A 16618-nucleotide genomic window follows, 5' to 3' on the forward strand; every position below is an offset into this window, starting at 1 on the left:
GTTATTAACCATAGTTACCATGTTGTATATGTGGTGCCAAAGCGAGCACAGCTACCATGGCTGTGACATGTTATTACCTTTGCCATATTCTGTTGATAGCAAGCACATCATTGATACAACTCATAAGGGGAAGTGATTACATTACACAGAGTGAACATAAGGAACAATATAAGATCTGTCTGCCACAACATATGTAAAATATTTTACAAGTGTTTCAGAATTAACAACGGCAACAAAAAAAAATAGGAACCTCAAGATACTAAGATCCCTTAGTAAGTTTTGTGTAAAAACAATGGTCATGTTCTGTTTTTATATTATATATTGATTATTTGCCACTGTTCTTTATGATGATTTCTGAGTTTCTTAAACATTTTCAGTAAATTACAATTTTAAATTATCTATAAATGTTTGCTCAACTTTAAAAATTAAAATAGGTGAAGGAAACAACTTTTAGTGAAAATTCTAGACACAATTTTTAGCAAAATTACATAATAGAAAAAAATTTGTATACAAAGCTTCATGTTATACTACACGTGCACCTGAAACAACTAGTCAAACATATTTCAGTTAATTAAGAAATTAACTAAAAGTAAGAATATAAAATGATGTAAAATTAGTAAGCACTAAAACAAACTGAATGAACCTATTTACATAAAACAGTCATCATAAGTATTACTAGATCATAGAGAATAAGACCTAAAATATTCTGTGTACGTATCTTACATATTTTAATAGGAAAATATTAAAATAGAAATTTAACTCCTGCATATTTCTTGAGGATTTCTATTTCATCTGTAAAGTATAATATTGGAAGCCGCACAAACTTCCAACCACCTGACCAACGGTAAGGCGGCAGGATAACAAAAGACAAGACAAAATCTTTACTGCGTAAAAGGGTGGCCCAGGATGGTCATAGCTCTTATCAGGCCAAGACACTGTCTCCTGGAGCTAGCCACTATTTATTGAACACACAGTTTTTTGGAGGGGTAAAGGATGGTGCAGGGAACAGTGGAGGGGAAAGTACTGATGTGAGCAGGGTCCTAGCAACAAGAGAACAAGACATTCTAGCTTATTGGTTAATGAGAAATTTGTTTTTTCCTATAGGTTAATTTTTACTTCTATAAAAGTTTTGTGTATGAGTTATGATGCCCTTAGCTGCACTATTGTCTTGTGGTCCAAGACGTCACGGTGTCATGGATCATTGAGACCTCCGCTGTGACCAGTGGCGTGGAGAGTTATTCCTTTCCCACACACCAGCTGCTGGCTCTTCAGGCAAGCCATTGTGGGATAATAGGTAGACTCAGGCTTTTATATGAAAAGCCGATTTATGAATTTGTAGCTTGCTTAGGGTGGTCTCCATCAGTATATACCTTTCTAGGTATTTGGAGAGTCATGTTGACATGCTGTGTTTTTGGTCATCAATATAATCTTTATTTCTTTTCTACTTGTACCTGGAAATTAGATTTTTACTGTACTTTTTTGTTTGTTTGGTTGGTTTTTTTTGGTACCGGGGATCAAACTCTGGTCCTTGAGCTTGTGCAGCAGGGGGCAAAACCACAGAGCTAAATCCCCGGCCCCTTACCATGTACTTTTGCTTATTTGTCTCATTTTTGTAATCTTATCTAAAGCAACATAAAACTGTTGGAAAGAAATAAAAACTGAACTTGTCCCATTCAATGGCAGAAAATAGACAACTATTAATATTTAAAATATTGTTCACCATATTTTAATATTTTAAAAATGATAATGCAAGTACTGAAAAATGATCACCAAAAATGTGTAGCAAAAAATGTTCTCTTACCCTACTGACTTCAGTTTCTTTGGTTTCCCTTCTCAGAGACCAGCTCTGGCACTAATGAGCTTTATTTATTTAATCTAGTGCTTTTTAAGCATATCTAGTCATTCTTTGATAGCCACTTGGTATTACATTTTATCAATATATGGTATATTGTTAATTTTCCTCAATGTCCAGTCTTTTAACTTATGTCTGGTATTTGCTAGTAGAAACGATAAAATAAAATATCTAGGATCAAAGAGGGAATTTCATGTTATTAAAGGAACACTTGCAAGTCACCCAACAAAGGGAATTCAGCACCTAACAGAGCCTCAAGTCGATAGCAAGGAATTCACAATGGTAGGCAGTCAATTATCCTGTGCCTGGAACATGTCTTGGCACAAGTAACACTGACATTTAAATGGATGAATGGGTGGATGGATGGCTGAATGCTAGTCTACATAATGTAATATAGTTTGAAAATAATAAAGAAGATAAAGGACACTTTGTATCATGGATTCCAACATAAGTTCCTAGGGGATGCTTGAGAAATCTCATCAAATATATCACAGGTGGCAGGGAAAGGTTAATTTTCTGGCCTGGCAAAAATGAAGATAGTGTCCTGCACAACCCCATAAATATTTAGTAGAGCTGAATATTGGAGGCAGTTAGTTTTGGTAAAACAATAAGACAGTGTGTTAAGTCACTGATGCACCACATCATGTAAATTGCAAGTGCAATATCTGGATATCAGTGAGGGAAGAGTTAAGTTTCTTCCTAATCTTAAGATTGGGATTATGGAACAGAATTGGGGGCTAGTTTCTGCAGAACTAAAGCTTCAAGAATCAGACCCCCAGTTGACAGACATCTAAACCTCTCCCTGTTCTTGTCTTTTTCCTGGTCTCTTTTTTCTTATTCCTCCTCCAGCACTTTCTGTGGAACTGATAGCTCATGTCAATCATGATCCAGAAAGGTGCTCAAGGGATTTCCACTGAGCACTTTGTTTTCCTTTTCTGATTGATCTACTTAGCTGTGGTGTATCTTAGGATCTGGACTCTTCATCTCTTTTGGCCTAAACTTCTACATACAATGTTTGGGCCACACTAGATACCAGTATTTTATTGTAATGGAATTATAATAACTAGTTGGATGGAAAGTCTGTGAGCGAGTCTAGAAACAGACCCAGCATATACTGATATCTAAGCAATGTGCAATGTGGAAAAGATGGACTCTTAAAATAAGTGGCTATGAATCAACTGAAAATTCATAGAGAAATATTGATCCTTAATCTATACCAGATAGAAAAATCAATTCTAGAGGGAACATAGGCCTAAATGTAAAGTGGAAGTAATATAAAATATTGAAGGTAACGTAACATTATCTTCCAGTATTGGGTTAGGCAAAAATTTTTTCAACAGGACACAAAGAGCACTAAACTTAATTGGAAATGTTAACTAGACTTTATTGAAAGTGAAAATTTGAATACCTTGAAAATTTGAATTTCCTGTTAAATTAGTGCCAAAGTAATCCATATAGTTGGAGAACATATTTAAGCGAAATATCTGAGAAAGGACTCATGCAGGCTATAAAATAACTTGTAATCTTGTAAGAAAAAAGATGGATGACTCAATTTTAAAGCAATGAGGACATTCAAAAGATCAATAGCCACAGTTTACACATCATTAGTAGTTAGGGAAATCCATTAAAACCATAGACGGTAGTATGCATACTCAGCACAATGGCACCCAATAAACACACACCTCTGCCACAACTCCCAACAAACCAATGATATTGGTAAGGATGTATAGCCATTGTAATTTTTGAACATGACTGGTGAATTTGCAAAAGAATGTGACCTTATTTTTTATTGTTTGTGTGCTGGAGATTAAGGTCAGAGCCTGATACAAGTGTTCTCTCAATGAGATACATCCTGAGCTCTGGTATATAAATTCAGAGAATGGTTTGGCACTTTCTGCTAAGGTTAAAATTATGCCTTCTTATCACCTGAAAATCATGGCCTTAGGAGGTAGAATTGATTGTGAATGTCTACCAAACAATGTGTACATAAATTTCTATAATACAACAGGCACTGAAATATCTACAATGATTTTATTCATAATAGTAAAAAATGGGACAAAACCCAAAAGACAACCCAGAATAATTAAATTTAGTGTATATATATATACATTTAGTATATACATATTAGTATATACATTTATATTTAGTATTTAGTATATACATATATATACAATTTAGTATATACATATATATACATACAATGGAGTACTACACAACAATGAAAAAACAAATTACAAGTATATACTCACGTGAATAAATCTTAGAAGCATAATTTTGATTGAAAAATATACTTCAAAATATACATATTATATAATACAAGTAATACAAAATTCACAAACTTGTCCATGGTAGTAGGATCAGAAAAAAATGAACTCTAGGAGTTATTGACTGGTAAGAACCCAAAGACCTATTCCATATTGTCAGCAGGACCACATATTTTGGTCTGGGTGGTAGTTGCATAGGTTCAGGACTGTTCATAAAGTGGACATCCCTTGGCAAATACTTCTTGTAGGGAGGAGCTTCACAGTATAAATAATTTGATCACTCAAAAACAGCACGGCAGTACCATCCTGACAATCCAATTTCTAAAAATCACATGAAATATATACTTCATCACTCATTACAGTGAATCTAATTTCCATGCTACTACCCTGGAACCAGTATCACCCAATAGCTCTTGAATGAGTGCATAGGCTTCAGTCTTGGCTTTCTCTGGAGTATCTACTCATCTAGATAAAAGGAGATAGAGTGTTGAGGAGTGTTCCAAAGGAGAGAGAGCTAAAATGAGACCAGAGATGGAGTACCTTGAGTTTAAGTATGGGTAGCTAGTCTCAGTCCCTCGAAAGAGATTTAGAAGTCTTCAAAGAAGGTACTCTAAAGTACAAGATTTTGCATTGTTTATGCATTTGTAAAACAATAATAAGCTGTATGTATAAGATTCTTTCACTTTATTATATGTAGTTGTACCTAAATTTTAAAAAACAAACATCTATTATTAAGCAGTTACTAAGTGAGTAACAAGATAAAATGATGTAAGGACTAATCAAATATATAATGTTGACCAAAATGTAGGATACTGAGGCCCATCTGATAAGCCACAAGGAAGAAGCCCAAGTTGAAAAGGGACTGGATTTAAGGGATGCTTAGTATATGATGAATGAATGAATGAATAATTAAATTTCATGAATCTGAAGATAATTACTTTTTGGAACACTATATTTGACCTTCGAGAAATAACTTTGGGTACTCACCCATTCAGGGATGTCCATTCCTGAGCATTTAATTTCCTGTTCATATTGAGACTTCTATGAAATCATCACTCCCCCCCCCTTCTCCTACCACCCTTTGTCCTTTGATACATTTCTCTCTACATAGCTGTATCTTATCTGTCTGCATTGTATATATAAGAGAATTGCATGCACACACCTACAGACAGCGGACCAGCTTACTCTGAACAACAGATCATATGTGGGAAAAATTCCATAGATGTAATCAGAATGGAAAGTTTCCCCAAGAGTTATAAGGAAAAATTCCTCAAATTCTTCTTCCTAAAAACTCTTAAAATATCATATATGTTTAATTTTTATATTTATATTTCAAGAATTTATTGGTTTGTGCTATATAATGAAATAATGAAAGGTATGGATTAAAACAAGCAATTGAGAAAAGGTGAAAAAGAATCTATCACAAGGTATTGAAAGCCTGTAGTCCTTGATGTAGAGAATATATATGATAATGTAGTCAAGGATTAACTACTTGCAAAAAAAGAGCTATACTTTATTCCACATAGTCCCTACTTACTCTTTTGACATTAAACAGAAGAGTAGTCCTAATGAAATATTTTAAATCAAACCTTAGACATTTTGCAATTTCAGTTATGGGACATTAATTATATTATATATTCTGCATTAAGTGTAAGGGAATTATGAATGTAATAATTCTAACGTCAGAATCTTTTCTATTACAAGATTCTGAAATTGAGATTAAGATGAGTATTTCTGAGGTGGTTTATGTCAATTTGTTTTCACAAAGATGGTTAAAACTCTCTCCCGAATCTGCTTAGTTCTCACTCCATAGATGACAGGATTCAGGGCAGGAGGAACAATGACATAGAGATTGGCCAGGAGAATGTGAATGTACACAGGGACACTTCTGCCGAACCTGTGAGTCATGAAGGAGAAAAAAGCTGGAGTGAAGAAGACTAGAATGACACAGAAGTGGGAGCCGCATGTATTAAGTGCCTTGAGTCTGGCCTCCCGAGCAGGCAAGCAGAACACAGCTTGGAGTATCCTCACATAGGAGATGATGATCAGAACCACTTCGATCAGCACCATTGATATAAGAATTAGTCCAAATATCGTGTTCACCTTGATGTTGCCACAGGCCAGCCGCGCAATTCCCATGTGCTCACAGTAAGTGTGTGGGATTATACGGTGCCCACAGAAAGGAAGCCTCAAGATTCGGAACACCAGAGGGATAACCAAAATGAAATTGACTCCAAACGTCACCGCAAGGATGAGACTGATAGTTCTGTTAGTGAGAATGAGGCTGTACCACAAGGGGTTACGGATGGCCACATAGCGATCAAAGGCCATGGCGACTAATACAACAGTCTCCATGGCAGTGAACATATGAATAAAGAACATCTGGGCTATACAGCCCCCAAAACTAATCTCTCTTAAATTAAACCAAAATATGCCCAGCATCTTGGGAATAGTTGATGTGGACAATCCCAGATCAATGGAGCCCAACATAGCCAAGAAGTAAAACATAGGCTGATGAAGACTGTGTTCAGCCTTGATAACAAACAAGATAGCGATGTTCCCCACAAGGGCAATCAAATACACTGAGCAAAAAGGAAAGCCGATCCAAATGTGCATCTCTTCAAGGCCTGGAACCCCCAGCAGGAAGAAAGAAGGGGGATGGAACTTGGTGTCATTTGAGGGGGGCATCCCTCTCAGTTCTTTTGGAATCTGAGAGAAAGCAAACTATCAGACTATTTGAAAATACAAATATGAACAAAATATATAAACACACATATAAGTAAGATGTCATGAGGGACTTTCTAATGAAGTGAACTTTAAGCACATAATGGTATGCAAGGTTGTTTTAGGTTAATAATGAAAATAATATGTTTAAGACATGAAGTGGCACTGAATTGCTTTCTACAGAGAATATTATTTTATTTACTTGTATTTGTGGTTCTGGGGACTGAACTCAGGGCCTTGTGCAAGTGCTCTGCCACTGAGCTATACTACCAGCCCTTAGGAAGGATACTGGTCTAGTCACCTGGAGCACAGAGTGAAAGTGAGGACAACTGCTCTTCTTGAATAAGGCTATGCAACAAAGGCCTTAGGAAAGTCAGCAGCCCTTTCTTTGGGGAATCAGAAAGCAAATTTGTGAGACAGAGTAAGGACTACTACTCTTCCTCTCATTTTATTTTCTTCTTCTCTCCTGTTAGATGACTGTGTGATGAGTTGTAGGTAAGAGATAGCTCTGCTTGGGAGCCTTTTAGCTAAGTGAGACTCGGATAAGGTGGACAGAGCAGGGACATCCATATTTCCAAGGGCCTTTTCAAACTTTCCATTGAAATTCCTATAAATATTTAGACTAGAAATTTTGGATAAACCTAAAACACCATGTTTGATCTATGCTTTTGGGGAAACTGAAATTAAGAAGAAACAAAGTAGAAGACATTGTACCTATCAAAAGCACTCACATAACACCTACCTAAGTTTCTGTTACATGGTCTGAAGATACTTTGTTTATCACAGCTCCAGACTAATTTCAAGGGTGTTTGTCAATACGTCTCAGACTTCCTGCCCCTCATTTCCAGGGCCTCACCCCAGAAGCCTGCCATGAGCAGCATCACCTATCTCAGCCATGATCTGTGGTTACTTTTAGGATAGATTACTGCAGTATCTCCCCTTCTGATTTCATTCTGTTATCATCCTACAAAGGGAAGTTTATATTTCTGTTGCAGCAGGATACCTATTGCTGGCTGATGTCCCACAGGACCATTACTCTTGAGGTTTAGAAGTGTTTTCTTCATGAAAGAAAATATTTCATTCTCCTGTGACTACTTCTGAACCACGAGATGCTTACCTTTTGGTCTCTACTCTGTCCATCAGTCTCGGACCATCCCCACAGACCTACCACTGGGATTCACTTTTGGCCTACCAGCATTAAACCCTTAAAAATGTTTGTTTGATTTACAGTTACAAAATGAAGATACTATAATTGGAACCGTTGAGATATCCTGGAGAAATAGTGAATATAAAAATAATACTAATGACGTGGCATATAAAGTGGCATAAATAGCAGTGGGCAGGAGTGTTCCAAGGTCTTCTGAAGTGTTCCTTCTGGGTTAAATGAAGAGAAATCATCAGACAGCACACACACAACTGACAAGCATGTTAACTGGTGGGACTTTCAGAGACTGGGGGAGTAGAAAGTTTTCGGGTCCTTCATTGAATATTCCTTTCTGGAATCATATAGAGTCAGCTTCCCTCCCCATGTATCCAACACTCATGTGGCCAGAATTAGCACCCTTATTCTCCCATGTCAGAAATCAGAGCTGAAGAATAATTTCTCATGGTGTCTGAGCTCCACGTATTATTTAGTTCAGACCAGCATAAATTAGTTTACCAAGGACTAGGCTCTACCACAGATAAGGGAGAATACCTATGTAAGCACAACATAGTGATTGGTGTAGAGGCTAGAAATTCTTTCATATATAAGCAGGCATAGGTTAATAAATGCAGTATGAAAAGCTGGGAAGTCAGAGAAAAATAAAAGACTAAGAGCACGAGGAGATAGGAGAGCTTAATCATTTACTGCTAGATGTGACATGACAAACGGCATCACCTACTCTCAACATTCTTTCAGTATTGATTGGATTTATAACTCATCTGTAGCCAGTATGCATGATATTCTGTAGAAGGCCATCTATCTCACTGGGTGGGAAACTTGCAGAGAATCTGAAAGAGTAACCTTAATTTATTAAACACATATTCCAAAGAGTGAACTCTGTTATACCAATTCCATCATCAAGCCAGACCATTAAAATTCTAAGGTTGAGAGTTTGGTCACTGACATTATTGGAGTTTACAATTATGGGTAGATGATGGACTGTTGACCGTACCCCTCATGCAGTCAATATAAATGGCATTATTATTATTAATATTATCATTATTATTAATATTTTTGGAGGAGTTTGAGGTAAGGTCTCGCTATGTAGTTGGGGCTGGTCTTGAACTCACTATTTAGGCCAGGTTGGTCTTTTTTTTGTTGTTGTTGTTAAATTCATTTATTGATACATTGTAAGTATACAACACAATTACATTTCTAATTGGGAATTGGACCTTTATATAATGCATCTTGGTTCTTATTTTTTCCCCATTCCTAGCCCTCCCTTCACCCCCTCCAACCTTCCCTATTTACAAAGACTTTATTTCCATTTTTTCGATTTCTCATCATTTGTCCTTTCCCTTCTTTCCTTTCCCCTGCCCCTCCCACTACCCCTGCCCCTTTGGACCTTTTCTTCCTATTTTGCATTATTGATTATTCATTTTAATCTTTGGTACATTTTAGGTATACAATATAATGACATTCATCATTGGAAATTTGCACCTTCACATAATCTCTCTTGGTTCTTATTTTTCACCCTTGCCCAGCCCTCCCTTCAACCCCTCCATTCCTCCCTATTTACAAAGATTTTGTTCCTATTTTTCCATTTTCTCATATTAATCCCATTCCCTTCTATCCTTTTCCCTACCCCTCCCACTTCCTTTCCTTTTGCCCCTTTTCTTCCTATTTCACATTACCTATTATACATTTAGTCCTTATTTACACTTTGAGTTTCTCACACCAGAGAAACTATTCAGTATTTACATATGTGTGTCCTATTTATTTCACTTAAGTGTATCACCTCAATGTGCATCCATTTAGCTATAAATGTCTCTAATTTGTCATTTTTTATGGCTGAGTAGTACTCCATTTTATAAAAAACAACACATTTTCTTTATCCAGTCTCCAGTTGATGGGAATTTGGCTGTTTCCAAGTTTTACCTATCACAAACTGTGCTGCTATGAACATGGGCACACATATATCACTGTGGTATGATTCTTTTAATTCTTTGGGGAAGATCCCCAGCAGTGGAATAGTGGGATCAAATGGGACTTCCAGTCCTAGTTCTTTGAGGTATCTCCATACTGATTTCCACAGTGCTTTCACCAGTCTACACTCCCACCAGCAGTGGAGCAGGGTTCCTCTTTCCCCATTGCCCCACCAGCATTTGTTATTGGTTGATTTCATGATAGCAGTCATTCTTTCTGGAGTGAAGTGGAATCTTAGCGTTGTTTTCATTTGAATCTCTCAAATGACCAGTGATGTTGAACATTTTTTCATGTATTTATTTGCTATTTCTACTTCTTTGTCTGAGAAATGTCTGTTCATTTCAGATGCCCACTTTTGGGTTGGGTCTTTAAATTTGGGAGGTCTGATCTTTTTAAGTTCTTTATAGAATCGAGATAGTAGACCTTTGTCTGAGGAAGAGCAGGTGAAGATTTTTTCCCACATTGTGGGTTGTCTCTTCACACTGCTGGTGGTTTCTCTTGCTGTGCAGAAGCCTTTTAATAAGAAGAGATCCCACTTGTTGATTGTTTGTGCTGGTTCATGGGCAACTGAGATATTTTTCATAAAATCTTTTCCTACACCGATGTCTTCAAGAGTTCTACCTAACCTCTGTTCCAACTGGTTCAGTGTTTCTATTTTAATATTTAGATCTTTAATCCATTTCGATTTTAGTTTAGTGTATGGTGAGAGATATAGGTCTAGTTTTAATCTTTGGTAAGTGGAAACCCAATTTTTCCAGCACCATTTATCAAAGAGGCTATCTTTCCTCCAGTGAGGGTGTTTGGCTCCTTTATCGAAGATGAGATGGGTGAGTGTGTCTGGCATTGTTTCTGCATCTTCTAATCTGTTCCCCTGGTCCTCATGTCTGTTTCTTTGCCAGTAGCATGCTGTTTTTATCACAGTAGCTTTGTAGTATAGTTGCACGTTGGGGATTGTGATATCCCCTGCCATGTCTCTGTTACCTAGAATTGCTTTTGATATTCTGGGTCTCTTCTTTTTCCAAATGAATTTTTGGATTTTTTTCTCAAGGTCCATGAAGTATGCTGCTGGGATCTCAATTGGAATTGCATTAAATCTATATAGCAGTTTTGGAAGTATGGCCATTTTCACTATATTAATCCTTCCTACAAGGAGCAGGGGATGTCTGTCCATTTTCTGATATCATCTTCAATCTCTCTTTTCAGAGTGCCATAGTTTTCAGAGAAGAGGTCTTTGATTTCTTTCAATAGTTTGATTCCTAGGTATTTCAGTTTTGTGGATGCTATTGTGAAAGGAATTATTTGCCCTATTTCTCTCTCAGTGAGTCTGTCATTGGTGTAGAGGAAAGCTGTTGATTTTTGTGTGTTGACCTTGTAACCAGCTACTTGACTGAATTTGGTTATTAAGTGTAGAAGACTTTTGGTGGAGTTCTTGGGGTCTTCTATATAGAGTATCAGGTCATCTGCAAATAATGACAATTTGACTTCTTCATTTCCTATCTTTATTCCTTTTATTTCTTTCTCTTGTCTAATTGCCATGGCTAATGTTTCCAGAACTATATTGAACAAGAGTGGTGATAGCGGACATCCTTGAATTGTTCCTGCTTTTAGTGTGAAGGATTTCAGGTTTTGACCATTTAGTATGATAATGGCTTTTGGTTTTTCATAGATGGCTTCTATCAGTTTGAGGTAGAGACCATCTACTCCAATTTTTTGTAGGGTTTTTATCATAAATGCATGTTGGATTTTGTCAAATGCTTTTTCTGCATCTATGGAGATAATCATATGGTTTTTGTCCTTGGCTCTATTGATACAGTGTATTACATTGATTGCTTTGCATATGTTGAACCATCCCTGCATCCCTGGGATGAATCCCACTTGGTCAGGGTGTATGATCTTCTTGATGATCTTCTGTATTCTGTTTGCCAGTATCTTATTAAGGATTTTTGCATCTATGTTAATTAGTGAGATTGGCCTATAGTTCTCCTTTTCGGTTGGGTCTTTCTCTGCTTTGGGGATCAAGGCAATGCTTGCTTCCAGGAATGAATTTGGGAGTATTGCTTCCCTTTCAATTTCAGTGAAGAGTTTCAACAGCAGTGGCAGCAGTTACTCTCTAAATGTCTTGTAGAATTCAGCAGTGAAGCCTTCAGGGGCCAAGCTTTTCTTAGTTGATAAGTTTTTAAATACATTTTCAATTTCATTAGTTGATATTGGGTTGTTCAGAATTTTTAGGTCTTCTTCGTTCACCTTTGGTAATTCATATGTATCTAGGAATTTGTCCATTTCTTCTGTGTTGTCCATCTTATTGGGATATAGGTTCTGGAAGTAGGTATTGATGATCCTCTGGATTTCTGCTCTGTCTGTTGTAATTTCACCCTTTTCATTCCTAATTGCATGGATTTGGGCCTTTTCTTTACTTTTTCTGATAAGTTTGGTAAGGGTTTGTCAATTTTGTTGATTCTTTTGAAGAACCAACTCTTGGCTTCATTGATTTTTTTGAATTGTTCTCTTAGTCTTCATTGCATTGATTTCTCCTCTGATTTTTATAATTTCCTCCCTTGTATGAGCACTGGGGTTGTCCTGCTCTTCTTTTTCTAGAAGCTTGAGGTTCAGCATCAGGTTGTTTAATTGGGCTCATTCTGTTTTCCTAATATGCATATTCACTCCTAGGAATTTCCCTTGTAAGACTGCTTTCATTGTGTCTCATAGATTCCGATATGTTATATTGTCATAGTCATTTAATTGAAGGAACTGTCTGATTTCTTCTTTAGTTTCCTCTGTGACCCATTGGTTATTCAGAAGTGTGTTGTTCAATTTCCACATGTTTATGAAATTGTTTGAGTTTCTTTTGCTATGGATCTCCAATTGCATCGTACTATGGTCTGATAATATACACAGGATAACTTCAATTCCTTTGCACTTACTTAAACATGTTCTATGTGTGAGTATGTGGTCTATTTTGGAGAATGACCCATGTGCAGCTGAGAAGAATGTGTATTCTGATTTTGTGGGGTGGAACACTCTATAAACATCTGTTAAGTTCATTTGTTCAAGAGTTCGATTGAGTTCAAGTATTTCATTACTTATTTTTTGTCTAGTTGATCTATTTGTGACAGTGGGGTGTTGAGGTCCCCCACTACAATTGTATTAGTGCATATATGACTTTTGATGTCAGTTAGTATTTGTTTTATATAGTTGGGTGCACTAGTGTTTGGTGCATAGATATTTATGATTGTCATCTCTTCCTCTTGGATTGTTCCCTTTACAAGGATGTAGTGTCCTTCTTCATCTCTCTTAATCAGTGTTGGTTTGAAATCCACATTATTTGCAAAGAGGATAGCAACTACTGCTTTCTTTGGGTTCCTGTCACATGGAGTATTGTTTTCCACCCTTTAACTTTCAGTCTATGAGTTTCCTTTTGAATGAAGTGTGTTTCTTGTATACAGCATATTGTTGGATTTTGCTTCTTGACCCATTCTGCCAGTCTATTTCTTTTGATTGGTGAATTGAGATCATTAACGTTGATGGTTATAACTGAAATGTATTGACTTATCATTGCCATGACTTTTTCTTTTTGTTGGGTTGTTCCTCTTTACATTTAATTTCTTGTCATGCCAGATGGGTTCATTCTGCTTTGCTTCCTGGGGTTGTGATCCTCAATGTCTTTTCCTAGGATATTGTTTAAATTTCTTTGGAGTGCTGGTTTGGTATTCAAGAAGTTCCTAAGGTGCTCTTTGTCATGAAAGTATCTTATTTCTCCATCCATTTTGAAAGATAGTTTTGCAGGGTACATCAACCTGAGTTGGAGGCTATTTTCTTTTAGGGCTTGGAATATATCACTCTAAGCTCTTCTTGCCTTGATAGTTTGTGTAGAGAAGTCTGCTGTGATACTGATGGGCTTTCCTTTGTATGTGATTTGTTTCTTTTCTCTAACTGCTTGTAGAGCTTTGTTCTTCTGTTGAGTTTCTGGAATCTTAACAATTATATGCCTATGTGTAGATTTTTTTTGATCAAGGCTATTTGGAGTCCTATATGCCTCACTTACCTGTATGTCAAGCTCTTTTCCCCTGCTTGGGAAGTTTTCTGCTATTATTTCTGTGAAGAGATTTTTTTATGTCATCTGCACTATCTCCTGTTTCTTCATTGACTCCAATCAGTCTTATGTTATTCTTCTTTGCATCCTCTAGCAGCTGCTGGATTGATTTCTCATGTTCCCTTATAATTTTGAAGCAATTTTTCTTTTCCTGGTCATTAATTGCAATCTTATCTTCTATTTCTGAAATTCTGTTCCTACATTGGCTCATTCTGCTGTGTAGACTTTCAAAGGAGTTTTTCATGTCCTTGAAATCTATTTGCATGTGTTTTATGGATTCCATTGTTTCCTATGTTTGGATTCCATCATGTTCCTGAGCTCCTCTCTAGATTTTTTAATCATGTCTTGCTCTAGGAGCACAATTTCTCCTATTATCTGAGAAATTATTTGTGATTTCATTTTTTCCAGATCTCCTTTTGTTGCCAGTTCAGTGGGTCCAGGTGGTTGAGTATCAGAGTGTTCCATCTCATTTCCCTTTGGGGTTGCTGTAGGTGATCTGGAAGTCTGGTTTTGAGACTTATTTACGTATTTTCTCTTTTCGACTAGTGGGGGGCTGTTGGCACCTTCACGGATTATCTCCTTTGAGCTGGGAGAGGTGGGACAGGGGCAGGAGCAGCGGTAGGGATGGTGTAGGCAGGCTAGTCTTCAACTCCCAGTGATCCTCTTGCCTCAGCCTCCCAAGCCCTTGAAATTACAGGCATGTGCCATCATACCCATTTTTAAAATTATTTAGGGTGGGTACATCTTGAAGTAATGTTTCACTGAGTCCTTCAGAGTTAGAATGCACTGAGTAAATAATACAATTTGTCTTTGTGTCAGCCTTTCCAGTGCTTTCTTTTTCTGGAGTCTGAGGAAAATGTAAAGCACCATACAACAAAGACTGAACATTATAATGATAAAGGTTTATCCTCCAAATGCTTTAACTGGTGTTCAGTGAAGTACACAGTTGGAATTTATTGTCCCTTATCTGGAATCCAAGTCATCAGATAACTTCAGAGTCCCAGGGAAACTTTGGCCCATGGCTCTCTCAGTAGAATGGTTATTTAACCATCTTAATTTCATAAGAATTGAATGCAACTTTATAATCCTCACTGGTCTCATCTTCCACATGTTTCTTCTTTAATATTCTCTGTGTGCTACAAAATAAGTGATAATTATATGAGCACCAATCTCTTTGGAGAGGTCCCCAGAATGCTAGTGTTACTGTTGGGCCTTTTTGTCATAAAGAAGAAATGGAAATAAAATAAATCTCATCACACTATTGCCCTTAATCAGTAAATATTACCTGTTAGTTCAGTAAGCACAGTAGGCTTCCCTTAAATTTCCAACTTTATGATGGGTAGAAGATTAGTAAGTCACAGTAAAGGGCTCACAAGTACCATATACTTTCAGCTTCCCCCACGTTGTTTCCATTTAATGAGGGTAAACAGCATCCCAGCAATAGTATGCTAAGAATGACATTCTCACCCTCTGAATGAGACAGAACCATTCATCTTACCTGCTAGGGTATAGAGACATAAGTCACTTTGTTTATACCATGCATTTGAATTTCTAAATTGTTATAATTTTCTCTGCACAACTGAGTCTAGCTTCTCCAACATTTAGATACTAGTTTAGTTTGCTTCTCAGTAGACAAATTAAATCAACTCTTTACAAAGCCATTAAAATAATCATAGAATACTATCTCTCATAGTGTAGAATTCCATAATCATGTGTATAGTCATAGAATAATATCCTGTGAGAGAGTCCCTCACATTTTGGAAAGCAAATCTCCATAAATATTTCTGTCCTTGAATTTGAGCACTCCTGTAACTGCCAGCAGATTTTTATTACCTCTCAAGTGGCTTTTTGATCTCTACTCACTTCTAGAAAGCACACAATTCTTCTATTACATGCACAGCTCACTTAACCAAGAGTGTCAGAGAGCACACTTATCAGACTACTGGAAGAATGTTTACTGGAAGACCTTTATAGGGGCAAAGAGTAGTATCAGTAGCATAGATTTAACCCTGTTCATTTTTTATTTGGGATAATGTGTGTATGTTTCTGGGTCCAGATGTCAGACTTTAAAATGAGGACCCTCCAAAGGGGTAGGGGTGGTGGGAGGAGATAGGGAAAGGAAAGAATGGAAAGGAAAAATTAAGAGAAAAAGAAAAAACAATGGAAATGAAGAATGTAAATAGGGAAGGGTGGAGGGGTGAAGGGCCCACAGGTAATGGGGAAAAAATAAGAACCAAGATTCATTATGTACAGGTACAAGCCCCCAATAATAAATGTAAACGTATTGTATACCTAAAATGTACCAATAAAAGAATTTAAGCAAAAAAAAAAAAAAAAAGAAATACAAACGAGGACCCTAATTCCTTCAGTCCCTTCCCCATAGAATGGAATCAGTGTGAACTGAGTTTAGGTCAGTAAACTTCCCATCATCTCCCATCCATTATTTGGTGAAACACTAGCTTCTTCCTTAGTGCGACTAAGGGGCTGGAGTCAAATCATGCTAGTTGAACAGACATGACAGACTTGGCCACTCACTCATTTCTGACACTCATTAATGA

The 16618-nt window shown here is 36.9% G+C and overlaps 1 protein-coding gene across 1 annotated transcript; it reads right to left on the minus strand.

The window, feature by feature from the left end:
* Positions 1–5865: 5865 nt before the first annotated feature.
* LOC101723790 (olfactory receptor 52E4-like) lies at positions 5866–6804 on the minus strand. Its single transcript, XM_004863369.1, has one exon. It carries the CDS (start codon positions 6802–6804, stop codon positions 5866–5868), a length of 939 nt encoding a protein of 312 aa, XP_004863426.1.
* Between the last annotated feature and the right edge of the window lie 9814 nt (positions 6805–16618).

The sequence above is a fragment of the Heterocephalus glaber genome, unplaced genomic scaffold, assembly GCF_053883595.1.
Source record: "Heterocephalus glaber isolate CG9 unplaced genomic scaffold, H.glaber_assembly_v1.0 deba00001428, whole genome shotgun sequence".
Classification (NCBI taxonomy): Eukaryota; Metazoa; Chordata; class Mammalia; order Rodentia; family Bathyergidae; genus Heterocephalus; species Heterocephalus glaber.

Excerpts from the sequence above, each read along its gene's own strand:
- LOC101723790 (XM_004863369.1), bottom strand. The coding sequence starts at position 6,804 with ATGCCCCCCTCAAATGACACCAAGTTCCATCCCCCTTCTTTCTTCCTG.